This window comes from Neovison vison, chromosome 8, assembly GCF_020171115.1.
Source record: "Neovison vison isolate M4711 chromosome 8, ASM_NN_V1, whole genome shotgun sequence".
Classification (NCBI taxonomy): domain Eukaryota; kingdom Metazoa; phylum Chordata; class Mammalia; order Carnivora; family Mustelidae; genus Neogale; species Neogale vison.
Genome location: NC_058098.1, coordinates 92,000,213 through 92,025,591, shown reverse-complemented (window position 1 = coordinate 92,025,591; position 25,379 = coordinate 92,000,213). Strand labels below are relative to the sequence as shown.

General features: G+C 46.6%; 1 protein-coding gene across 2 annotated transcripts; it reads left to right on the top strand.

The window, feature by feature from the left end:
• On the top strand, positions 1–25,379 carry CD207 (CD207 molecule). 2 transcript variants are annotated; one of them, XM_044262465.1, is made up of 8 exons: positions 1–44; positions 585–728; positions 19,924–20,055; positions 20,145–20,261; positions 21,603–21,977; positions 22,573–22,724; positions 23,709–23,827; positions 24,211–25,379. In XM_044262465.1, exons 3-8 carry the CDS (start codon positions 19,980–19,982, stop codon positions 24,359–24,361), a joined length of 990 nt encoding a protein of 329 aa, XP_044118400.1. In that variant the 5' UTR covers positions 1–44; positions 585–728; positions 19,924–19,979; the 3' UTR covers positions 24,362–25,379. The 2 variants fall into 2 exon arrangements, with proteins under 2 accessions (XP_044118400.1, XP_044118401.1); XM_044262466.1 differs by lacking the exon at positions 1–44 and adding an exon at positions 356–402.

Sequence of the window (25,379 nt, the reverse complement as noted above, 5' to 3'; positions counted from 1 at the left end):
CCGGTGAAGTCGGCGGGAACGCCTGGAACAGAGGCCAGGAGCGGGTCTCATTTCTCTGGTTTATCTGTCTGGGCTAAGTGCTGGAGTCCGCTCTCCCTAAACCCCGGCACCTCGGCAGGGGGGTGGCAAGGGGGCGGGACCTTACCACCCGGAGCCCAGAGAGCTGTGGCTGCGGGGCCCAAGGGCATCCTGTATTGGTTTCTGAAGCCCTTCCTGAGTTCTGAGGGTACCAGGATGATGAAAACACCCACCTTGTGGTAGTGAACAATGACAACCCCCACCCCAGGCCGCCCTGTGGCCTGACATCACCATCCTTCTCCCTTCAGTGTCGTCATTTTCAGTGTCTGGTAGAGGAAAGAGATACAGGAGCAAATAGCACAGACTGATGATATGAGAATAACTGTGAGTATAAAGAACAAGTCTGGTACCAGGAGGGTCAGGGGTCACCATAAAGTTACACTTGAACAAGCACGGTAGACTCTGTAAGAGCCCACCGGGTGGAACTTTCTTGTGCAGAAGGGCCCAGGAGGACAGATGGGGGTGGGGCAGTTCTGATGTGTGCATTTGTGTCTGCTTTGTTCCAGGCCTCACCTGGCTCTTTCCTGAGCTTCCTGTCACACATCTTGGGCAGGTGGCTGGAGATTAGATCCTTCAAGACCATGGGGCAACAGTTCTTAACTGTGTTTGCTAACTTAACAAGAGGACAACTGCTGTCTTTAGCCGAACAGGTAAAATATGACAACAAAAATACCGAAAATGTTGGGGAAGTTGGGTCCTCCGAAAGATCAGGAGGACAGGATTTTTCTAGCCTGCTCTTCTGTCCTGTGAGAAGGCCTTCCCTGACTGAGTACTGTTCTCCAGGAAAACAATCACAGAAGAGAGTCAGAGGCTGTTGCTGTCATCTCTAAATCTGGTCACTTTGGACTGTTGGTTTCTGTGGCTCCATTTTGTCGTGTATGTAAAGTTGAAGGAAATGGTCTATGGCCATTAATTCATTGACCTGTCATCACGTGAGATCCTGGTGCTCCTCAGGTCACTGCCCTGGATGTGGTGGACCCGTGTTCAGGACAGTGGCTGGGGGCCATTCAGAAGGGCAAATATGTGGCTTCTGTGCATGAGAATCATCTAAAGTGAGCCTGGAGGATGCCACTGGGAATTTGTGGTGTTTTGAATAGTGGGCCTGTTTCAGCAAAGTAGCATTCCTTGAGGCCAAATGAATGAGCAGAGGAGATGTGATAGATATACAAATAATGAAATTGTGTGATAGAAAGCCATCAGGACCTATAAAGGCTGTTGCCAATGTGGGCTGAGTTCAGAGAGGAGAGGACCTTCTTGCCGTGGTGCTCAGAAAAGGCTTAATGAAGGAAGTGTCATTTTTTGGTGGGTTGTAAAAATGGGGAGGATTTCAATATGGACAGTGTTGTAGCCACCTAGACATTAGGGTCACAGGCTGGGAGAGGACCCTGGAATCTGATGATAAGACATTGTGTGTGTATGTGTGTCTGTGTGTATTTGAGATAGTTATTAACTTAAAAAGCCGCAAAGAGATGAAAGTGTCTGTTTAATTTGGGGCAGAATATTATTTTAATTTTGATTTGGCCTGTCCCTACTCTATTGTTTTTGGGAAAACATCATGTCCTCCCTCACTCTGTGAAAATGACCCATTGAGCTTGGTTAGGTGTCGTTAGGGTACTATTTGGACGGAGAACAGGTCTTGTTGGGGTAACTGGGAAAGTCACTGGGAACTGACTGGCCTCCTGCATTTATTCTCTACTTTTCCTCTTCTACACTCCCAGGGCTGGGGGGTCACCCAAGAGACCACCCATTCCATGGGATCCGAAGTAGAAAAGTGGGGTAAGAGCACACAGGTGTGATTACCTGTGGTTCTGGTGCTCATCTTAGGCTCATCTTCTCCCTTCCATTTATGCTCACATGACTGACAAGGACCAGAGTTTGAACTTCGGTTCTTTCCCTGAACTCACTTTCAGACAGAGTGGTTGGAATTTTGTGGGGAATATGACCTCACAAGCCAAAAAAGCTAGACACCTGAGGAAAACAAGTTTCTCAAAAGAAAGTAACAAAGGAGGTAACATGTATCTTTTGAAGTATTAGAACAGATGGACCAATAATTAAAAATAACCTTAATAAATACACTTAAGGAAGCAGGGAAGATATTAATAATATAAGAATAAGGAATCATAAAGGGGCGCCTGGGTGGCTCAGTGGGTTGAGCCTCTGCCTTCGGCTCGGGTCATGATCTCAGAGTCCTGGGATCGAGCCCCGCGTTGGGCTCTCTGCTCAGCAGGGAGCCTGCTTCCTCCCCTCTCTCTGCCTGCCTCTCTGCCTGCTTGTAATCTCTGTCTGTCACATAAATAAATAAAATCTTAAAAAAAAAGAATAAGGAATCATAAAAAGAAGTGAGAGGAAATATTAAATGAGAGCTATACAATAGTTGAAATAACACAACAGATGGGATAAATAATAGAATGGGCACAATTAATATTGCAAGATCAGATGTCTTACAGAAGGAAGCAGTGAAGAATAAATAATTAGGAAATTTTGAATTAAAGTTAAGAGGTATGGCAGTAGAAGTACAAATGCCAGAGTCCAGATAACAGAAGTCATAGAAAGAGAGAAAATTAAATATGCAGAAGAGGTATTCTGAACAAAAGATTCACAACAGCTGTGTTTTGGTTTCGACAAGGAAAGAAAACTTCATTATTATTATAGAAACCTAATAGGAACGGAAGAGAAAAGGAAGCTACACTTAGATGAAGGTAATAGCAGGCAATGAATGAGAATAAGGCAAAGTTACATCAAATCGGGTACTTATTGAGAGGCTAAGGGATGTTATTTGTGAGTCTCATGCTGTATGAATAACCTTGAAAGCCCAGTTTTTAAAATATATTATGTGGCCTCCAGGTCAAAATTGGCCCTTCTGTTCTGGATGCCAAGAGCTACCATCATGCCTCATGTCCCCTCCTGCTCCAGGCTGGGCTGCCCCCACCCCCACTCCTTGTGGAATCTGGAAGAGGAGGCAAACACACATGGCCCAGGCTCCTTAAAAATATAAAAACATGAAAACATGGAAATGCAGCTTGCTCCAAACTGCACACAGGCAAACAAACGTTTGACTTCAAACCCTGTTGTATGCCCGATAAATCTGGTCCTTATGTGTATGGTCATTTGGAAGTCTCCAGCTCCTCCCAGACCTCTATCCATTTCATTGCCTTGGAAATATGCCTCCTGGACTGGTCAGATGCCCCAGAGAAGTTCCTCCCAGTTCCATGCTAGGAGGGAAAGGCGAAGTTGCCAGCAGGTTGGGAGCCAGTGGGAGAAGAGGGCTGGGTATGAGAGTGCAGGTCTTAGCATTTAGTAAGCGAACCCAACTTTCCCTGGTCCCTCTGATTACCTCTGAAGGGAGTCGGAATTTTCATAAAAGAATTTTACCAAAGATTGAGGGAGAAAAGTAGTAACAATGAAAAGACACAGACACACGCATGCACAAAGAAGGAAAGCAAGTAAGCAAGCATTCTGTAAAAATAGCCAGGTTCTAAGGATCAGATTTCTGACCCTATCTGAACAGACTCACCTTTAAGACCACTGGGTTCTTTCCTGGTTCACAGCCTCTTTGCCAGGATTACCATGCCCCAGCCCAGAGCTGAGCAGCTGCTCCATCATCTCGGCTCTGATTGGTTGACTGTGGCTGCCTGGGGCACTTTGCTAAGAAATTCTCTCTCTCTTTAGCCTTCTATTATGTATTTATTATTTATTATGTATTTTATTATGTATTAAGCAAATACATAAGCAGAGAGACTGGTATAATGACTGCCATATACCAATTACCCAGCTTCAACAACTGACTGATCTTATTTGATCTCCACTCCTATTGTTCTCCCTCAAATTGTCTTAAAGCAAATCCCACATATGATATCATTTTGCTACAAAAACTCCAGCATGTCTTTCTAAGAAGTAAGAACTCTCAAAAAAAAAGGAAGTAAGAACTCTTTAGAATAACCACAATAATGCAATAATGATAGCTATAGATTAGTACTAATTCTTACATTGCCAAATATCTAGTCATTGTCTATATTTTCTATATTATCTCCTGTGTCTTTTTACAAGTAGCTTATTTCAGTCAGTATCCCCCCAAAAAAGAAAAACCCATATATATTGTATATGTCTGAAACACTCTTTTGGGCATTTATTTATTTATTTATTTGACAGAGAGAGAGAGAGAGACAGTGAGAGAGGGAAAACAAACAGGGACAGAGGGAGAGGGAGAAGCAGGCTTCCTGCTGATCAGGGAGCCCAAGGCGAGGCGCTCCATCCCAGGATCCTGGGATCACGACCTGAGCTGAAGGCAGATGCTTAATGACTGAGCCACCCAGAAGCCCCTCTTTTAGGCTTTTAAAATCTATAACTGTTCAACTTTATGTGTGCATGCACACACATGTAAAAACTAGACAATAAATCCTTCAAATTTTTGATGCTGGCTTTTGCCGGCCCTTCTGGTGTCTTTAACCATGTTGCTCTGTTCTCTGGCAGTTTGATTTGGAGGATTTATCAGATTCAGGTTTGATTTTTCTTTCTTTTTTTTTTTTTTTCCAGTTTTGGATAATAGAACCTCATGAGTAGTACTTGGATCATATCAGGAGGCACTTGCTGTCCAGATGTCTTTCTTTTTTGGTGGAGGTCTTCTTGCCCTTGGCAAGAACAGCTTTGGTGGAGCAGGCAAACATGGAGTCCCCCTGCTGCCTGTCTCCCTGTTTGCAGGGGCTCTTCTCGCAACAGGGACCTGGCATTTCTAAATGTTCTAGACTGTTGGGACTGATCCCATCAGGGCTTACTGTATTGAACAATCACAGCTGGTGGGAGAGAGTCCACCTCCACTCTGGCTGGTTTCTGAAGGCCAAGACTGATTGTTCATGTCTGCTCTTTGGGGATAAGACCATTCCATAAAGCCATCACCTGTCATCCCCCTACTTTATGCATTTACAGAAGCCTCATGGGTCCTGGCCTGGGAATGAGGGATAGGGACGGGATTACTAGTATTGCTTGCTACATTTATTAAGGGGGTCTGGAATTCCTGGAAGACCAGGATTCCATTATAACTATCATGCCGTCCTACAAAATTTTAAGGAGGACCAGATTCACACACATTGTAAAAACAGTATTCTAAGTGGTAGCCTTGAGGAATTCTGTGTCCTGGCAAAGGTAATGGCGCCATCTATGGGCCACTGATGGAGAAAGCATGGTGTAATTGTGATCAGGAGAGGCAGAGGCAGGACAGTAGGGAATGGGATTCCACACTCTTCCTACTGATTTTATTTTAGTATTATGTTCAGTTATCACTAGTACTTGATGTAGTGTTCAACATATTGATTAAGGAAGTGTGAGCTCTACAGATCTTTGTTTAATGACCAGACGCGTGGCCAGTACTCTCCCAGACACTCAAGGACAACCTCAGCAGCTCTCTGGCGTTGAGCATCTGTGCAGCTCTCTCCTCTTGGGAGCTCTGTGCTGTGCTCTGGAGTGGCCTCCGTCTTCTTGGACTCTCAGTTCTGTCCCGTCAACTGAGGGAGTATGCTAAGCTCTGCCTGTTCTTTCCTTGTACACTGTGGAAGCTCTCAAGATACAGCAGGGGCAACTGTAGGGCTCCCCTCACTTGTTTCCTACATCTCAGGGTTCCCGTCTTTCATTGCCTATTGTCTATGTCTTTTTTTCTTTTTTTGGATTTTATTTATCTATCGGTGAGGGAGAGAAAGAGTGTGTGCAAGCGCATAAGCAGCGAGAGAAAGAAGCAGGCTCCCCACAGAGCAGGAAGCTCAATGCAGAGCTTGATCCCAGGACCCCGGGATCATGACCTGACTGAGCTACCCAGGCATCCTGATGATGTCCAGTGTCTTAAAGATCATGGTTTCTTGAATGTTGTTTCTTCTTCCACTGTTATTCTTTCTTGGCCAGAAGTAGAAGTCTTCATTCAATCACTTTAGTTTTGAACTAGCTTAACCCAATTTCCTGGATGGCTTTTAAGACACCACTAGCGGAGTCTCAGGGCATCTCCGGAGATTGGGGCCCAACCTCTGCTCTCAGGGTTCACATAGTAAAGGTATCATCCCTCCCCACACTAGGTAGGTGTGGTTGGTGTCCCAGATGTGTGACATGTCTGGTTCTGTGGTACCAGGTTACACACTGAGTGCCAGTCCTGGCAGGAAACAGTCTTTCTGCTTTGTGGGGCATCTTAGTCTTGGTCAGCAGTCCCTGTGACACAGCGTTCTGGATACAGTTGCTTCCTGGTTTGTTTGTTTCTTCTTCTTCTTCTTCTTCTTCTTCTTCTTCTTCTTCTTCTTCTTCTTAAGTAAGCTCTATGCCCATGTGGGGCTCGAATCTATGATCCCAAGATCAAGAGTTATACCCTCTCCCAACCAAGCCAGCCAGGTGTCCCACTTCTTGGTTTCTTTGTCTTCCATTAAGACATGTTTGCCCCAGGGGTTCAGATATTGCTGTCAGAAAACAACAAGTCCTTGGCTCCATGGCCCTTAGCTAAAAAATTCCTCACTATTGTTCCAGCTGAGAAGGACTCAAGACCTGAGCAGCATCAGGACGGTGGATCCCAGGGCACACCTGGAGGCCAGGCTCAGCCACAGTTGGTGCACACCTGCTGGGTCCCCAGCTCAGTCACCACTCAGCACCCTACCTGTGAGGAGCTGTCGAGCTGCACAGTGTTTTAAAAAGAAAATCGTAAGTTGAGTGTAATCATGAAGAAGCAATTAGGCAAAAGCAGAACTGGGGACATTCTACAAGCAACTGGCCTGGACTCTCCAAAATGTCAGTGTCATGAATGATAAAAAGAGGTGTGTGTGTGTGTGTGTGTATGCACACGTGAGAGGATGAGCCTGGTCCAGGTTATAGGAAACTCCAGGACCATGACAATCAAATGCAATGCACAAACTTTAGTTGGATCCTAGAGTCAGGACCTTCTCCCCACCCCCAGGTATAAGGGACTTATTTTTTAGACATTTATATATAGTTTAGATATTGCAGCCACATTAAATTCCTTGAGTGTGGTAATGGTATTATGATTATGGAGGAGAATGTCCTTGTTTTTAGAATAAATGCAGAAATATCAAATAATGCTACCGTGCTGCAATTCACTTTCAAATGATTCAGCAAGAGTAAGTTTGTATATGTACATACATATATATACATACATACATTTGCAAGTGCAAAGGACCTGGGGAAGAAACAAGCTTGGAATATTTCCAAATGTGAAGAAAGTCAGTGAGAAGGAGTGGTGGGAGATAGGAACATGGAGGTAGACAGATACCAGATCCTGAAGTGTTTTGTTGAAGATGATAGATATTTAATTTTCTTTCCAGGGTAATGAGAATCCTTTGAAGCAAGGGACTGCCTAATCCCATTATGCATCTCATTTCTTCCCATACCTGGGAAATGTCCCAAGGTACCTGGAGCTACTATATCCATGGGAAGAGTTTTTGTTCTTTGTAGACAGATAGCTACCCCCCACCCCCACCCCATTTCTGCAGTGGCTAAACACTGGGCATGGTTCTAACTTCAGGGAGAGTACTCAGAAACCAGGGGATTCCCTTGTCAAGTCACACACTCCCAAGAAGGTAATTGGAAGCCACAGCCAGGAAAGGGAGCTGTGCCCTCATCAGGGAGTTGTGGTCATGGGGGACAGCCCAGCCTCCTGTGGCCAGGGAAGAGGAATAGTTCCTTCTGGAATTTACAGACAGAACTTAAAGCAAACAATAGCGCACTTTTGGTGGAAATGGACAAATAAATGCTCAGAATGGAGGACCCCCAAGAGGGCTGGGCACTCATTCCTTCTATTTTATGCTGGGTCTTTGAATCTTTTCCCCTCTCTGGGTCTCCCTGATAGCATTTAACAGTACCCCTGTCCTTCTGTCACTAACCTACAGCTGCATCTCCTCCTCTCCTTCCTGGAGTGCAAGGTGAGAAAAACCACATAACTGGATAGATTGGGGCACAGGAAGAAAACATTACTTATCTCTTAGTGGTATGCTAGAATTAGCCCTTACAGGCTGTGAAGAGCCTATCATATGTATCTTTTCTCAACTCTGCTTTCAGTGACATCGTGTTGGTTACTTAATGGCCGAGGTGGAAATATTTACACAATGACAATTGGCAAATATTACAAATCGGGTTTCTCCTCTAGATCTAGAGAGCCAGTTGTTAAACATCTTTGAGCATACTACTGCATATTTCATTTGTTTAAAATTTTCTTCTACCTCCTCCCACCCCCCATATTAAAGTTTCCCAGGACTTTCCTCCTTGACTAAAGGACTTAATCTTGAGAGTAGGTTTAACCTTAAGCGTGCTTGCTGGTGAAAAAGATCTTAGAAACTATAGCAGAAAGCATTCCCTCCCACGTAACTATAGGGAAACAGACCTATTTATGTATTTATTTATTTACTTATTTATTTATTAGAGATTTTTATTTATTTATTTGACAGACAGAAAGGCAGGAAGAGAGAGAGGAAGGGAAGCAGGCTCCCTGCTGAGCAGAGAGCCTGATGTGGGGCTCAATCCCAGGATAGGACTCGATCCCAGAACCCTGGGATCATAACCTGAGCCGAAGGCAGAGGCTTTAACCCATGAGCCACCCAGATGCCCCGAAACAGACCTATTTAAAGTGAGTTCTGATGAACAGGTGTATTGAGAAAATCTACAAAGAACACCAAATTTACTTTCCTTGCCAGTGAGAAGACTTGTTGAATAGGTATAATCCTGTTCTGTTTTCATATAACAAAGGAATCTTTTAGGATGTCTGGAGTTGGGAGGTTGTTAAGTGCTGTGAATGTAACCTTTAATTCTTGAAAGCCTGTAATTCCGATTGCTTATCACTCAACAAGTCAGTGTCCTGATAACAATATTTACATTGATATATTTTTTCCTGAAGGTATAACTTGCGAGATTTTGAATTAGTCCAGAAAAGGAACGCTGTCATTTCCCTTGCCAACCTCCATGCATGGTAGATTCCTTTTTCAAAGGATCTGAGAGCCTTTGAAATGTACAAGGCCACTGTATGAATACGTCCTCTCAGGGCTGTCTGTCCATTTCCTTACCCCTGGGGAGCTTCCTCTTCCATTCTCCTTTACTGCTATTCTAAATCTGCACTCTTCTTTTCAGTTTCCCAAGTGCAACTCTAGCGGATCATCCCCTCCTGCTTCATCAGACAATCAGGCAAGAGCGAGAGGGAAATAGTCACAGAGAGGCTTACAGGCAGATTTCTGAGAAAAATGGTGGGGTGGGAGCTGACCAGTTAACCAAACCACTTCTGCCTGAATGGAATGAAAAGAACGAGATGAGGAAATGTACCAAAGACCTCACTAGCGGGGCTGAAGCTAGGAAGGCCAAAAATTTTGAAAAGTGTCCTTTAGACATAAAATTTGGACTCTAAAATTGAAATGATATTGTATAATCCAATATGGTTCTTTCTGGAGAGTGATTGTGGGGCAGAAGGGGGCCCACAAATGACACCAATCCCATTACCAGGTCCTGTTAATTCTGCTCCTAAATATATCTGGGATCTCCCCTATATCTCTATATAATTGTAGTTTTAATGGGTTGTTTTGTGTACCCAGGAAAGTTATTCATGTGAGTTGTTTTGTCTGTATGATTATTGAATTCTCTTATCAATTCAAATTACTATTCCAGATGGTTCTTTCAGATTCTTAGAGAAAACATCATTTCACCTACAAATAATAATAGCCTTGTCTTCTTCCCTTGAAAAGAAAAATCCTGGGAACTGCCTGAAGGAAACTCAAAAATGTAGACTGACAGATATAACAGAAGAAGATACCATATGGCTCTAGATGTGAAGCCTATTTTAAGGATGTCAGGTCTTCCTAAATTATTTTACAGCTTTACTAAAATTACTAAATTTACTAAAATTAACCTTTGCATAAAATTGCATTGGACTTTGTTTTTGTAACTCACCAAAAGGTAATTTGAAAGAACAAGAATGGCTAAGAAAATTTTATTTCAAAAATGGTTAACAAGGGGGATCTGCTGTATTTTCAGATTTGGTAAAGCAATTATTAGTCATTCTAAGGTTAATAAAGCTACATAGAGATGCCTTTAACAGACCTGAGAAGAAAATAATTAATGTCAGAGAAAACTATGTGAAATTAAGGGGGAAGGTACATATTATTCAACAGACTGGGGCTGATATTCTATGGGTAGCCTCTTTGGAAGGGGGTGATGACTCTTTGTGTGATTCAGCTGGGGAAGTGGCAAGACCTCATAGAGCAAACAAACTGGAACTTAGAAATTGGAAGGAACTGCAGTCTCTCTCTGAATCTTCCTTTTTTTTGGCTCCAGGACAGTGTTTCTCAGAGTGAGAAGTGTCATCAATTAAATGTAAAAGAAAAATGGCAATGGAAACCCTGTTATAAACAACGTTAAACAGATTTTCTTAACACAGAACTTCTCAGAACCTTTAATATGCTCGCAGCTACCATGACTCTTCAAGAAAGGCATACAGCATGGACTGTTTACCAAACTTATTTAACCTCTGAATCCATTTTGAGCATACTTCTGGACTAGTGTTCCATTTAACACACTGCAGGGAAAACTGGATCAATCTTAATAGGAAGGAGACCTCTCTGTGGGTGTATCAGTTAGGGTTCTTGATCGAAACAACAAGCCCGCGTCTGCATAGTTTAAGCATATAAGAAATTTATTGAGAAGGTAACCACTTGTTCTCAGACTCAGTGTGAAGGCTTGGAAAATGGGGCAGGACCAAGGAAAGGAGGACATTATAGAAGACTCCCTTCAAGAATTCCCTTGAATTCCCTTGAAGGCTCGGGTATCTCTGAGGTAGTGCATTATTGTCTTGGTCATGCAGATGGTGACATCTGATTGCTTGTGCCTGAGTAGTATTCGAGGGAGCTTGAAAGAAGTAATGTCTGATCCTTTTTGTCTTCTGACTCAGAGTTGTGGTGCTATTTACCACTGATTTTGAGATTTTTCATTATTAAGAAGTGTACTGCCATCCTGGACAAAGAGTCAAGTATCTCTACAGCCCAGTACCCGTATACACACTCTCCCTCATCCTGGCACTTCCCCAAGCTGCTCTTGCCTGACCTAGTGCAGTTGTAAGCTGTCCAGACACATCTTCTTTCCAAGAGCAGACAGCCCACTGTCTTCTGAGTTACTGCAGCCAGCTCCAAGTCCAGCATCACTGAGTGATGTGTCGTCCTCTTCAGTTCTGTCATAACCCTATCTGGGTATCCAATGATAAGTGAGAGGAAAAAGAAAGAAAAATGAAATTAAATAAAAAAGATACATGACACAGCAAGAAGGAAATACAGGTATAGAGGCTTTAGACCTTGTTTCTGCTAAGTTCACAAGGCCATGTGACCACCCTCCATAACCATTTATTCTGTCTTCCTTTGCTTTTCAGTCAGGAGGTCGACTACCTGTGTTCTTGACTTGGAGGGATGAGTCTGACCTTTGTTTCTGAGCTGTCTTATTCCTCTGTTGGTCAGCCCATTTGTTAGGGATGCCAAACTTGACAGGTTGACCTAGAAGATGCCCCAGGGTATCTACTGCTTGAGTTCCAGTCAAAATCCTCCCTGCCCCCTATATTAGACATCTATGGCTGACTAACAAATTACCCCCAAACTCAGTGGTTTTAACAATAGACAGTCTTTACCTCAGTGTGTGTGGGTTAGGAATCTAGGTGTGGCTTAGCTGGGCACCTCTGCCTCAGTGTCTCTCATGAGATTACGTTCAGGCTGTTGGGCAACAGCGACTGTGGTCTCATCTGAAGACATGACGAGTGGGGGAGGGTCATTCTTTCAAGATCCCCAGGGCATGACTACCAGGAGGCAGAGATCATTGGGGACCATCTTAGAGGATGCCACCACATCCCATTTGTGTGTCAGCGAACCTTCTTCCCTTAATTGTCAGACCAACCATTCTACGTGGTAGACATGGAGATATATTTCCCAGATCCCCCTTCAAAGAAGAGCTTGTTGCCTGAACTGGTTGTTGGGGCTGTGAGCAGATGGTCTCCAGCTGTCAGCTGATTGATGCTCTGGAGCTCCTCATGGAGCTGACTCGGGTTTGTTGGTCCTGTACTGAAGTTCCACAGTTTTGCTTCTCTCTCTGCCTAATTTTGCCTTTGCCCACTCCCTTCTGCAGATGTTGCTCCTTCATAGAAAATCCTATACACCAAATGCCATCTCAGTGTCTGCTTTTGGGAAATCAAGTCTGAGACATTGCCAAACCTATGATTTTTTTTCTTAAACCTGTTTTTCCAGTGGCATGAGGTGTTTGAAATAGCCTGATAGCAGTCCCAGCTCCTAAGTCAGGGGAACCATTGTTGTGTTCTCTGGTAGAAATATCTCTCCTCTGGGTACCCCCAGTCAGCAGATCTAGACTTTCAGAAAGGAAGTAAGACAATTGATGATGGGTCATTTTATGTCAATGTGAGAGATACTACCTAATTATACTCCCTAGTTTAAATACTCTAGATCCATGTACTTTGGGGGAAGAAACAGCCCTATTTTATTATTATTTTTTAAAGATTTTATTTATTTATTTGACACAGAGGGAGAGAGAGAGAGACTGTGAGAGAGGGAACACAAGCAGGGAGAGTGGGAGAGGGGAAAACAGGCTTCCCGCCGAGCAGAGAGCCCGATGTGGGGCTCAATCTCAGGACCCTGGGATCATGACCTGAGCCAAAGGCAGACATCTAATAACTGAGCTATCCAGGCACCCTGAAATAGCCCTATTTTATTTTTATTTTGAAGATTTTATTTATTTATTTGATGTAGAGCAAGATTGAGAGAGACAGAGGGAGCACAAGCAGGGGGAGTAGCATGCAGGAGAAGCAGGTTATCCACTGAGCAGGGAGCCCAACACGGGGCTCAAGCCCAAGACTCTGGGATCATGACCTGAGCCGAAGGCAGATGTTCAACCAACTGAGCCACCCAGGCACCCCCAAACAGCCCTATTTTAAAGCAGATCCTAGATGCTGTTGAGCACCTCCCAGTGTTTCAAGGCATTGTCTCCTAGCTGGGACTGCAACAGACTCTTCAGGGCCCAGCTATTTCGCTATTGCTCAGACTTTCAACGACATAAAAACATTCACACCAAGGAGAAAGCCTATCAGTGCGATGAATGTCAGAAGGTTTTTAACAATAATTCAAATCTTAATAAACACAAGAAAATCCATACCGGAGAGAAACCTTTTGTATGTGATCAATGTGGAAAGGCTTTTAGCTTAAACTCAAAACTTACTCGACATCAGAAAACTCATGATAAAAAGAAACCTTAAAAATCCAGAAGATGGGGGCGCCTGGGTGGCTCGGTGGGTTAAGCCGCTGCCTTCGGCTCAGGTCATGATCTCAGGGTCCTGGGATCGAGCCCCGCATCGGACTCTCTGCTCAGCGGGGAGCCTGCTTCCTCCTCTCTCGCTGCCTGCCTCTCTGCCTGCTTGTGATCTCTCTCTGTCAAATAAATAAATAAAATCTTTAAAAAAAAATCCAGAAGATGCAGAAAGGTGTTCAGAAAGCACTTACCTTGGGTTCAATTTCTAATTCTAACCAAAGAGATTAATGTGGAAAGGTTTTTAGTCAAAGCCCAATTCTGTGTAAAATATTTGCGAAACAGAGATACCTATATGGCAAGGAAACAAGGAGATGTGATTAGAAATGTCTTTCATATGTTGCATTGACTGGATTCTTTGAGCAAAAATGACTAAATGCGTTCAACTGGAACTTGAAATTGGATAAGGCTGTTCCTATCGTGAGAAGTAGGCTAAGAGATGGACGGAAAGGAACAATTGTGTTGTCGACTACAACACCAGCTCTGACAAGGTCTTCTGTTCACATGCTCTGAGTGCTCCTTGTCCTTTTCTTGCATGTCACTTAACACAGCACGTGATATACTTATTTGGGCTATATTTATTGTATGCTCCTGTGTTTATTGCTGACCACCCCGTGCAGTCTGGCACCCAGAAGGTGACTTTGCTGAATGCCTTTGGTGAGAGGTTTGGGGCATGTTCTTGATTCTCTGTGAATATGTTTGTGTTTTATGTGAGTGATTGCCAGGGCTGTGGATTACTGTTTTCAAGGCCCAGAGCATTGAAGCTGTAGAGTCTTGAGGTTTGGGTTTCTTGGCCACAACATGGCTTTCTCCTTTTTCCCTTGCCGGTTCAAGATCATTAACTCTGGACAAGTGCTGCCAGACATTTTCATTCACCAGTCATCTAGACAGAGCAAATCTTGTTATGCAGCACTAAGGTGTTTCCATAGAAAGTTGTCTCACTGCTCTTGAACTTACACAGGTGACATATGCTCCCCTAAATAACTCATCCACGTAGCACTGTATGGAAGAGCCAAGATCCCATGCCAGAACTCAGGTTTTCCCACTAAACTGATGGTTTTCAACCTTGACTGCATGTAGGACTCACTCAAGGGTTATTAAAGATGTTGATGCCTGAGCCCCAACCCACACCAAGTAAGTCAGAATTTGGGGGGCGTGGCCTTGGCTTTTTTTTTTTTTTTTTTAAACAAACGTATTCCAGGAGTTGAGGACCCCTGTGCTGGGTCCTAGACACGTAACTCTCATGCTCTACCACCCCACCCAGGGAAGGGAGCTCTGTGAGCATATAGTTTTCATGTGGTTGAAAGTCAAATATATTAGGAGAAAAGTTTACTTGCGGGAAATGAAAGCATGGACCTGTATTTCTTTCTTCTTTCTTTCTTTTAAAGATTTTTTATTTATTTAATTGACAGAGATCAGAAGTAGGCAGAGAGGCAGGCAGAGAAGAGAGAGGAAGAGAAGCAAGCTCCCTGCTGAGCAGAGAGCCCGATTTGGGGCTCGATCTCAGGAGCCTGGGATCATGACCTGAGCCGAAGGCAGACACTTTAACCCACTGAGCCACCCAGGTGCACCTGGACCTATATTTCTGTACTGTGTTTGATTTGATTTTATTTTTTAAAAAGATTGTTTATTTGAGAGAGAGAGAGAGAGAGTGGGAGTGGAGGGGCGGAGGGAGAGAATCTTCAAACAGACTCCCCACTCAGCACAGAGCCTGACATGGGGCTCGATCCCAGGACCCATGAGATCATGACCTGAGCAAGAGTCAGATGCTCAACCGACTGAGACACTCAGGTCCCACTCCCTGTATACTGTGTTTTAAATAGGAGCCGTCTGGGAGAATGTCATATTTTACACCATTTAAAACTGCAGGCTTTTTGGTTGTTGCTTTAGGCTTAATCATGGATACACTTTCTTTTCCTTGCAAGAACACAGGTGGAATGCCAAGAATTATTCAGAGAGAACTGCATTCTGCTGCAGGACAGGAACCATGACTGTTTTGTTCAAGGTGGAGTTCCCAACAGCTAGGCGTCGAGACCGGCACCCAGCAAGTACTTGATAAATTTCACTGGGTGGGTAAACAGATGCTGGGGTGACTGGATGCAAGGCAATACCATGAATTCCTGTGGGGATGTTCCCTGTAGAGGAACATCCTGGAGACAGGATGGGAGACACTCATCCTAAGGGTCCTGGATGAAAGCCGCAGCCGGTAGGAAACAGGAACGAAACAGGAACGGGAACATCTCTAGGGAGCAGCAGGAGGCAAAGGAAGTTTAAGGTTCCAGGTAGGAAGACTGAACCAGTTAAAGGGCCAGCTGGAGATCTTAAGTTGGGGAAAGAAGTTCGTACATGGTAAGCTGGGAGAATAACCTAAAAGCATAAAATGGTGGCTGAGAGCAGTTATCTCCTCACTTGTTACAAAGGAGCAAAATTGAAATACTTGGAAAGAGAAACCTATTGCTAAAGTTGAAGAAGAAAGTTGGAGGGAACCATACACAGCATCAGGGCATGAAGTGAACGGTGTTACGATTTGTTAGAGCATAGGTATATATTGGGATTTTAAAACTTATTGGCTTAGTGGCTTTCGTTTGCAGAGGTCAGAAAGCCCTGTTGTGACACTGGAGATGTTGTTGTGGGATTTGGGGTTTCCGGAGGTCCTGTTCTTTTTTGTGGGTTTAGGTACAGATTTGCGTAGCACGTGCGTCACGGAAGTCGCATCAAGACAGAACTGGACAGTGGCTGGGTTTCACTCACTCTGGGCATTGGGAACCTGACTCCAGTTGCCAAGCAGGATCCCTGTGCTCAAGGACGAAGTGATGATTATACAAGAACTCTTTGGCTTGGATGGTTCAGAGCAGCTTCCTCTGCCTGAAACACAACGATCCTTCCACAGAGCCAGGCTACTCGCTCATATCCACACCACCCTGCACATGGTGTCGCCAGACGTAATGGTATATTCACTGACGTCTGGCCTGTGGTCATTGTTTCAGAGAAACCTGCCCCTACCTAATGTTCCAAAAAAGGGAACCTCTTCCAAAAAAGGGGAACCTCTTCCCAAGGTCAAGGAAGGCCTGGAGAGGCCCCCTGCAGGGTCCTTGGTCCTTTTCAATCTTGGGAGAGTCTTGGGAGATGTACATGTTTTCAACAAGAAGAACACTATTTCTGTGGGCAGGGTCTCTGGCTGTCTTTCTCCTCACACCTGGTGCACAGTGGGAGTCCCAGAGGAATGTAAGGATGAGTGGTCCCACCTAGCACCGCTTTCCTATTGGTTTCTCTGCCCTTGCCCCTGTTGCCAGAGCACATACCCAAAGGGTAGCCTAGGAGCCTTTGATTATCTGGGGTCTGCTGGTCAAACCTGGCATCCCCTGATACACAAGGGTCCCCTCTGATGCTGAAACAAGACTGACTAGCTGTCACAGTGTCTTCTTTCTCACATCATAGCCATTTCCCCCTCTCTGTGCTCCTCTTCTTTTCCCCACCCCTCTCTAATGTATTGTCCGCTCTAGTTTCTTCCATGCCTTGACTGGAGGGAACTGGATTCCTCTCCTTGGAGATGACTCTTGGTCCTGCTGGGGCATTTCAAGCAACCCATGTCTCTTCTCCACTCCTACTGATTGTGTCCATGGTCCACCCCAAGCAGAAAGAGAGTTCTGACCAGAGAAGGGGAAAAGTGGACAAACAGTTTCCTTCCACCACCGTTCTACAAAGAAGGTCTTAGAGCCTCAGGGGCACGGCAAGTGGGAAAACAGAGAGATGACCATGAACTTCCCTTCCTGTCGTCATAGCAGTGATCTCTGGTCACTCTAAGTCTGGCCTAAAGTTCCTCCTCTGTTTGGAAGAGCTGGGCTTGCCTGAGTGTCCAGGAGAATCTCCCATTTTCCTGGCAGGAAAGTATGGTTGAGGCACCTGCCTCCTTCTCTTTTTCCTTCCCAGGCTCTCAGCTTAGGGGCCAGAAAGGCCCCCAGAGGGATGCACGGGAGATGACCTCAGTCAGCGCCTGCGGACAGATGAGCATGGCCATAGGAAAAGAGCTCGTGACTCACTCCTTCCCTGCCAAGTGGGAAATGAAACTCCTCATGGCTGGGGCTTTTACATCCACCATCTCTAAAACCCCAGTGGACCCACAGCCCGGGATTTCGGTTGCTTCTTGCTTAGCTTCCTCATGCTTTATCAGCTGAATATCTATGTGAGGCACCTGTCTCCATTACTCAGAGGAGGTGCCGCCCAAGCCCAGGACTTCTTATGCAGTAGGCTCCATACTGGTGAGGCTTCTGGATCCTCTTCTGGGACCAGTGAGAGGGCATAGAGGCATTTCATCAGTACCTCATGCTACAAACCAGCAGAGGTCTGGGAAAAGTCAGTTCTTTGACAGGGAAGAGGCCACACACTCCAGGTAATATTGTGTGGTGGCTTTTGTCCTTTTGTCCCTCCCATGCCTTAGAAGGGGACCAGGACCCCCAATGCCCCTTCTATCAGAGTCTTGAGTAACTTGGCTTCTTCTCTACCCCAGGCCCTAGACTATGACAGGTTGTGAATGTCAGGCCAGGAGCCAGGAGCAGAAGGTCTGAGATGAATCTGGAGTTTGACTAGGTACCAACCACGAAAGCCCAGAATCAGAACATTCTAATCCTTTCTGAACACTGGTAGAACCAAAGTTCTGCAACCAAATGAGCAGCCTGAAGAGAGTGGGTATAGTCATAAGCGTTAAGAGACAAGCAGTCAGTTAGGGTGAGGCCTTCAGTTTGGGGGATGAACCAACGTCAGAGTTTAGAAGAGGTAGCAGTCCTGGAAGCTACAGACAGAAAGTGGGTAGGGAAGAGATGAGATAGGGCAAAAGGGACACCACCCCTATGGCCCAGTTTCTTTCCCACCATGTGGGAAAAGGATTGTAGCTGGGCGTCCGTCCTCATCCCGTGAGAGGAACAGCTCCAGTGTGAGGCCCATTCTGCCTGGAGAGAGCAGCAAGGGGCCCATAAGTATAGCGGGCTGAGTAGGGAGGTAGGATCCTCTCAGATATCAAAGCAGCAGAAGCCTCTGCAGAGGTGGGTGGCTGTTTCCTTGACCTTCCTCATTTATTTCCAGCCCTTGTCCCTGACACCACCCTGTCATCCAGATCCTTTGGCTCAGATTCATTAAGGCTGGGCCAGCTTTCTTGTCCCGTGGCCAGAAGTGTCATACATTTTGGAGTAAGGTATAAATCACAGTGGTCTCGTGTCTTTGCTGTGGAAACGAATGGGAACTGTTAGAAAGAAGTGGTAGCTTCTAGAAGACAGATCCCAACCCACAGACGAGAGGTTTCAGGGTTGCGAAATGATCAGCTACCAATTCTTCCATCCACTGATCTCCCATTTGTTCAGCCAGCCAGCCAGCCAGCCACCCATCTAATCTGGACCTCGTCCCTTCCTTTTCTCCTTCTCTCCCTCTCTCCCTCTTTCCTCTTCACTCTTTTGTCTTCTCTTTCCTCTCTTTTACGTAATATTGGCTTAGAGTCTGTTATGTGCCAGGCTTCTCAGCTGTGGCAGACTTCTTCAAAGATGAGAAGCTTCCCAGGAGAGATCTTAGTCCCTCCCTGAGCCCCACATCAGCTCCTCTACCCTGAGCTTCTCCCACATATGAAGGAGCAGTTCCTGGCCTGATGGGGCTAAGCCTCCCCACTTTGAGAAGCTCACAAGTGCAGGAAGGCAGGGAGGAGAACCCCCATCTTACACTTACATGTTGCATCTCCAGGCCCCACTTTATAAAGCGATGCTCTGTCATCTGGGTTGCCTTAGTAACAGCAAGTATATGATTCCAGTGGTCTCCCTGTCGGTCTCCTTGCTTCCGGGCTTCCCACATCCTGTTCGATGTTCCGCACCACTATCAGAGTGAACCTTCTTCAGTTGCCCTGTCCTTGTCTCTCTCCTGCCTGAAAGCCTTCACTGGCTCCATGTCATCCATAAGTCAAAATTCAAGCTGCTTATTATGACCCCAGTTGTTTCTCTCGCCCCATGCCCTTCCCACGCCTGTCACACACTTTACATTCCAGCACCAAATGGCCCTCTGTGCTGTCTTATGCCCCCTTACTTTTGAATATGCTAATCCTTCTCCCTGGAACTTTTTACCATTATTCCATCTCTGCACTTGCTTGAATGGTGCATGTGCCCCTCACACTCCATTGTAATTGATTTGCTCTGGTCTGTCTTTCCGACCAGATTGTGAGCTGCTGGAGTACGGACTATGAGTTAGTCATCTTTGTGGCCCAGTCCTTGTACGGTGTCTGGTACCTAGGAGGCACTCGATTTGCATTTATGGTATGAATGCCTGTGTGGATCGATAAGAGTTGAAAGGAGTCTTACAAGAGATCTGGAGTAGTGCTGGGACAGCAGAGTTAAAATGTCTGTGTAACAGGCCCGTGGAGAAGACAAATGGCCTCTTCCTGAGAGCTCGGAACTTTGCAGAGAGGCTGAGGCCAGACAAGGTGTCTAAACCCGGAATGAGGAACTTTGGGATGATAAGACCACCTCCTCTGGTACTCACTTCCCGTTTTTTTCTGGATAAAAGGTTCTCAGGGAGCCAGCCGGCTGGAAGCACCTGTGCTGCAGGGCTGAGCGTGCGGGATGAAGGCTGCTGAGAGTGAGGTCCCGGATGCGCACTTCACCGTGGATAAGCAGAACATCTCCCTCTGGCCCCGAGGCAAGCACCAGCCTCTGCTCAGAATCTGCTTGCTGTGGTGTGTTCTGCTGTTGGCAGGTCCTTCAACAAATGTCCTCTTCTTCTGACAGATCCTCCTCCCAAGACGGACCCGTGCCTGGTTTTGAGGAAGCCTCTCATGGTCCGGGCTGCAGTCATCACCCTGATACTGGGCTTTGTGGCCTCCATCCTGCTGCAGGCCACTCTCTGTAAGTCCTGCATTTTATCATCCCAGCTTGGTTCTTCTCCACCATTAGCTCCCTAAACATCCAGACCCTGTCGTTCCTGCTGTCCAATTGTGTCTCTCACCTCTGGCTTTTCCAGTTGTCTCATTTCTCCTCTTTCTAGGTACAGCCACGGGGTTCCCTGACCCCAGGAAGATGAGATGCTGCTCTCTCCTTCCCGATTCTGGGGAGATTTTCCTGATTGGGATCAGCCCTTGCATGCTTGGGCTCAAGGATGTGCTCTTTTGTTCCCAGGAAACATTCACCCATTTCTTCATCCCCTGTCATCCCCACCCCTGGAGCTGTGTCCCTTTTATTTGGAGCCTTGTGGGCAGCTGTTAGCAGTGAGCAGAATGTTTCCTGACTCCACAAAAGAAGGAATTCCGGCTGTATCCTCAGTCCCAACTGACTAGTTGGAGAAGTTGCCAAAGAGCGGACAGATCTCGTGGTTCACCATCCTGACCAGGATCCCTTCATGCTCTCTTTGTTCTTCTTCCCATCTCTGCCAAGGGCCCATCAAAGGAGACTTCCTCCTTGTTCACCAGATGTGTGACTTATCTCTCCTCGTCTTCTGCTTTGTCCAGCCTCTCCTGTTCTCCGCTAGCAGAGCCTTCTCCCTCCCACCAGGTGTCCAGAAAGCAGGGGGAGGGAACATCCATCTTCTCCCTTCAAGGCTTTGGGACATATTTGGTCTCAGACGTGGAGCTTCTGAGCAGAGTTTCCTCTTGGCTTGTCATCAGTCTCCTACCTGGCACCCAAGCCTGTGATCTGAGCAGAGTGTGACAGTGGATGGGGCGAGGGAAGGGGAGAAATGGTTTCACAATTCCTTCTTGCCATATTCTCTGGAGAAGTCACTTTCAGGTCAGAAGTCTGTATTGTTGGCTCCCATCTTGGCCACAAGGGGCCTGTGGGCAGATGTGGGATGGGTGCTGCCCTAGCTGATGCCACTGCAGGGGCCTCCAAAAGGAGAGAGCTGGGAAGCGAGTGATGGAGCACCTGGGGATGCAGCAAGGGGGTAACTAGGGCATCGTTTGTGCCCTGAACACACAGAGAAAATTTAGGACTGGGTGCTAATCCCTACTTCAGCTTGCCTGTGAGGTCCTCCAGTGGTCTGTATTTTACTAATCTTTGCATTATCTGCATCTGCAAGAGTTCCTGGCCAGCGCTAGTTTCCCATCGCATGTGTGTTGAATGAATATGTCACAAATGAATGGAGGGGTGAGCAACAGGTCTTCGGGAGCTTGAGCCTCTCTCCTCTTTTCCCCTGACAACACTCCCAGGCCCTGGGAATGCCCTCAGCTGACCTCTTGACTTTCTCAAATCCAGATCCCTGGTTTATACGCACGATATCAGATGTAAAGACCAATGCCCAGTTACTGAAAGGCAGTGTGGACAACATCAGCACTCTGGGTTCTGAGATTAAGAGGAACAGAGGCGGTGTGGAGGCAACCAGCCTTCAGGTCCGGATGGTAAATGCCAGCCTGGCTCATGTGCGTTCTCAGATGGGGAAGTTGGAAGCTGGTGTGAGGGATGCCGCTGCCCAGATCCAGATGTTAACAAGAAGATGGGAGGAGGTCAATGACTTAAATGCCCAGATTCCAGCACTAAAAAGAGATCTGGGTAAAGCCAGCTCTTTAAATGCAAAGATCCAGGGACTCCAGAGCCATTTGGAGGACATCAGCAAGTTGCTCAGGCGGCAAAGTAAGTGACTCAGAAAAGGACAATTGCAAGCTGACCAGTGGCCCGTGGGGCCTTGCCAGCCACAGGGAGGAGGCCGTCAGGCTGGTGTGTGCGGAAGGAAGGGGAAGAGGAGCCGGGCAGGCATGGTTGGACAGTTAAGAAGCAAGGGCTCAGCTGTGGGCTTGGAGGACTTAGGGGCTAGAGAGAAGGGACCAGGCACCAGCATGGGCTCTCACACCAAGGCACAGAATATGAAGGCATTAGGGAGTCTCTGTTTTGGCCCAAACCCATCTATTTATCTGTTGAGTTCCTCCCCCAAAGCTGGGGAGCTCAGCCCCTTGTGATGGTCAACAGAGAATTGCTTCCCTCTTCTGGGAGAGACAGATTCTTCATCAATGTCTCTAACTCTCCCCTCTCTGAGCCCGGACACTCTACCACTCTCAGCCAGACCTTCAGCAGGTGGGACAGTGTCCCTGAGCCCTTACACAAGAATCCCCAGACTCCAGAGCCCAGCCTTACCCACTGCTGTCTCTGAGATCCCACTCAGGAGCTACCTACAGGCAGCACCCAAAGGAAACAGGAGCCCCAGTGTTCATCTTTCACCCTTGTTCTCCAGATGACATTCTGCAGATGGTTTCTCAAGGCTGGAAGTACTTCAAGGAGAACTTTTATTACTTTTCTCAAGTCCCAAAGACCTGGTACAGTGCCCAGCAGTTCTGTATGTCCAGAGATTCACAGCTGACCTCAGTGGCCTCAGAGAGTGAACAGGTGAGCGAGTGTTGTTCTTTTGTTCTGATGGGCTTTTGGAAGGGGGTGTATTAACAGCTGTATCAGGCAGGATGGGCAAGAGTATGCTGCAGTGACAAAAGTCCCCGAATATTGGTGACCTAACAGTGGAGGATGACTTCTCTTTTACACTGCCTGTCCAGCAATGGCCTGCAAGGGGTTCTGTCCACTGTGGTTACTAAAGGACCGATGCCAAAAGAGACTTCATTTCAGCACGTGTTTCCACAATTGCTGAAGCAGGGAGAGAGAACGTGGCAAATTTTATGTTGGCCCTTAAGCTTTTGCCTGGAAATAACAGATATCACTTCTGCTCATATTTCATTGGCCAAAGCAAATGAAGATATAGTCCCAGCTTCAGAGAGGGCTGGGAGGTACGATCTTTCCATGGGCCCAGAAAACAAAGGCATTAATAACATTAACGTAACCCAGGAAGTCTCCTACCTGGTCAGCAGAATACTGAATGAGTTCCTTTCATTTGGGAGGTGGGCTGCTAGAGCAGGTAACAGTGTGTGCTCTGGAGTCTGGTCAAGAGCCCCAACCCTGTCCCTAACTAGTTCTAGAGCCCTGGGTAGGTTACTTAACTTCATCAACTCAGCCTGCTTATCCATGAAACGTACATGAGAATAGTCCCTGCTTCAGAGAAGAGCTGAGCAGATGCATGTTAAATCCTTACTACATTTAGTTGTCATGATCTGGGCCCTTCTCCTGGGGGCCCTGCTCTGGGGTTCAGCTGAGTTTTTCTTGTGCTCCAGCATCTGCTTCCTGAGGGGCCAAAAGGCCTAAGTCCTGAGTCTGTAAGTTGTGGGGCAAAGGTAAATCAGAATTTGGAAGATGGACTCTGGATGGGGAAGGGGCTTGAGAGAGGTCAGTGTGTGCTTTCATGGAGGACAGGTGAAGGACACCCAGAGGGACAGATGTTCCAGCTGTGAGTCGTGGTAGTGTCTCACTCCTTTTCCTTCCCTACAGGAGTTTCTATACAAGATGGCAGGTGGACTTTTCTACTGGATTGGCCTGACCAAAACTGGGAGTGAAGGGGACTGGTACTGGGTGGATAATACTCCATTTGACAAGGTCCAGAGTGCACGGTAAGTCCCAGAGCCTCCTTCCTGGCCTGACTTTCCCGGGTCAGGGCCAGGGCACAAAGGATGAGGTGACTACAGGGTTTGTGGTTCTTCCTTGTTCTCCTCCACTCATTGCCTGTGGGCTTGGGGACAAATCCGTGGCCTCTCCATGGCTTCTGGGGTTTGGCAGCATGGCCTTCCACCAGCCTCAGCAGGGCCCCTGTTCTAAGTCTCAGGCTTTGCCATGCAGGTTTGTGTAGGCCCTTGAGGGCTGTGGGCTGGCTTGGCTTTATCCCCTTCCTCTTAGGCACAGGTGCAAAAACGTGATGATCACCCAGGGTCATAGCTGGGGTTGAAGCCACTCATTTCTTCATTGGAAACAAAGTTTTCCTTTTTTCCTTTGGTAGGTTCTGGATTCCAGGTGAGCCCAACAATTATGGGAACAATGAACACTGTGCCAATATAAAGATGTCCTCACTTCAGTCATGGAACGATGCCTCCTGTGACAATAAGCTCCTTTTCATCTGTAAACGGCCCTACATCACATCAGAACCATGACAGGATTGGTCCTAAGCTCACACACTGAGCTCCAATGCTTGTCGAACTCGAGAACATGCCCCTCTTTCTTCCAATTCCAGTGTGACTTTGCACCTTCATTTTTCTGGCTTCAAAATTGTCTCAGAGGCATCCTGGAGTTCATCTGCTTTGGCTGGGAATTCTCTGACCCCATAGAGGCAGCTGGCATGGAAAGGAGACCTTGGATAGGGAGAGGAGAGCAGAGAGGATTTAGAAGTTCCACCTGTCTCAGTAAGGTGATCAGGACCTTGGGGTTCCCTGTCCCTTCAGAGAAGCCTCAATTTTATCACACGGAGGTCGCATTAGACCGCACAAACAACCCTGATACCAATATTTAGGGCTTTTCCAGTTCATCCCACAGAATTCCCAGTTGCCTGCCTAGCGGACTGTGTTCTTCTCAGTGGGAAGAGCTCTGCACTTGGTGACCCTGTCCAGGCCATGACCCCACTGCCCTCTGCCATCCATACTTCCTGTCACTTGAGCCCCTTCTTCTCAGAGATGGGGGCATCTGGTTCCAGTCAGGGGCTGATGTGGAAACAAGTTTCCTTTAGAGCTGGATCAGTATCCATGCTCCTTATCGCTCCACCTCAATCTGCAAACTCTGTGCTCCAGCTCTGTCTCTGCAGTCCTCCGCCCAGCCCCTCTGCTTGTCTCCTGCACATCTCTCTGGGCTGCATTTCCTCCCTGCCCTTTAGATATAGAGGAGGTGGTCCTCTGTCCCTAGAGAGTTCACCTGCAAACTGTATTGGAACGCACTACTGCCGGGTAAAGCGTGTTTTACCTATGCGGGCACATTTTATTCCTGGATGTGCAGGTGAAAGTGCCAGCAAGGCCATATGCTCCACTGGACATGAAGTTCTGGGGTAGCCTCACGAAGCAGCTGGGGGCTCAAAAATAACAAGGGGATAGAGAAGACCTGGCCCTGGAAATGCCACAAAATATAAGCAGTACTTACCCCTGGTTTTTATTGAAATAAAGGAGAGTGAGCTCTGCAGTGTCA

What these genes read in the sequence shown, in the direction of transcription:
- CD207 (XM_044262465.1), top strand. Translation starts at nt 19,980, where the DNA reads ATGAAGGCTGCTGAGAGTGAGGTCCCGGATGCGCACTTCACCGTGGAT. An exon ending in CATCTCCCTCTGGCCCCGAG is followed by an intron (nt 20,056 to 20,144) that starts GCAAGCACCAGC and finishes TTCTTCTGACAG; the next exon opens with ATCCTCCTCCCAAGACGGAC. An exon ending in GACAAGGTCCAGAGTGCACG is followed by an intron (nt 23,828 to 24,210) that starts GTAAGTCCCAGA and finishes TTCCTTTGGTAG; the next exon opens with GTTCTGGATTCCAGGTGAGC.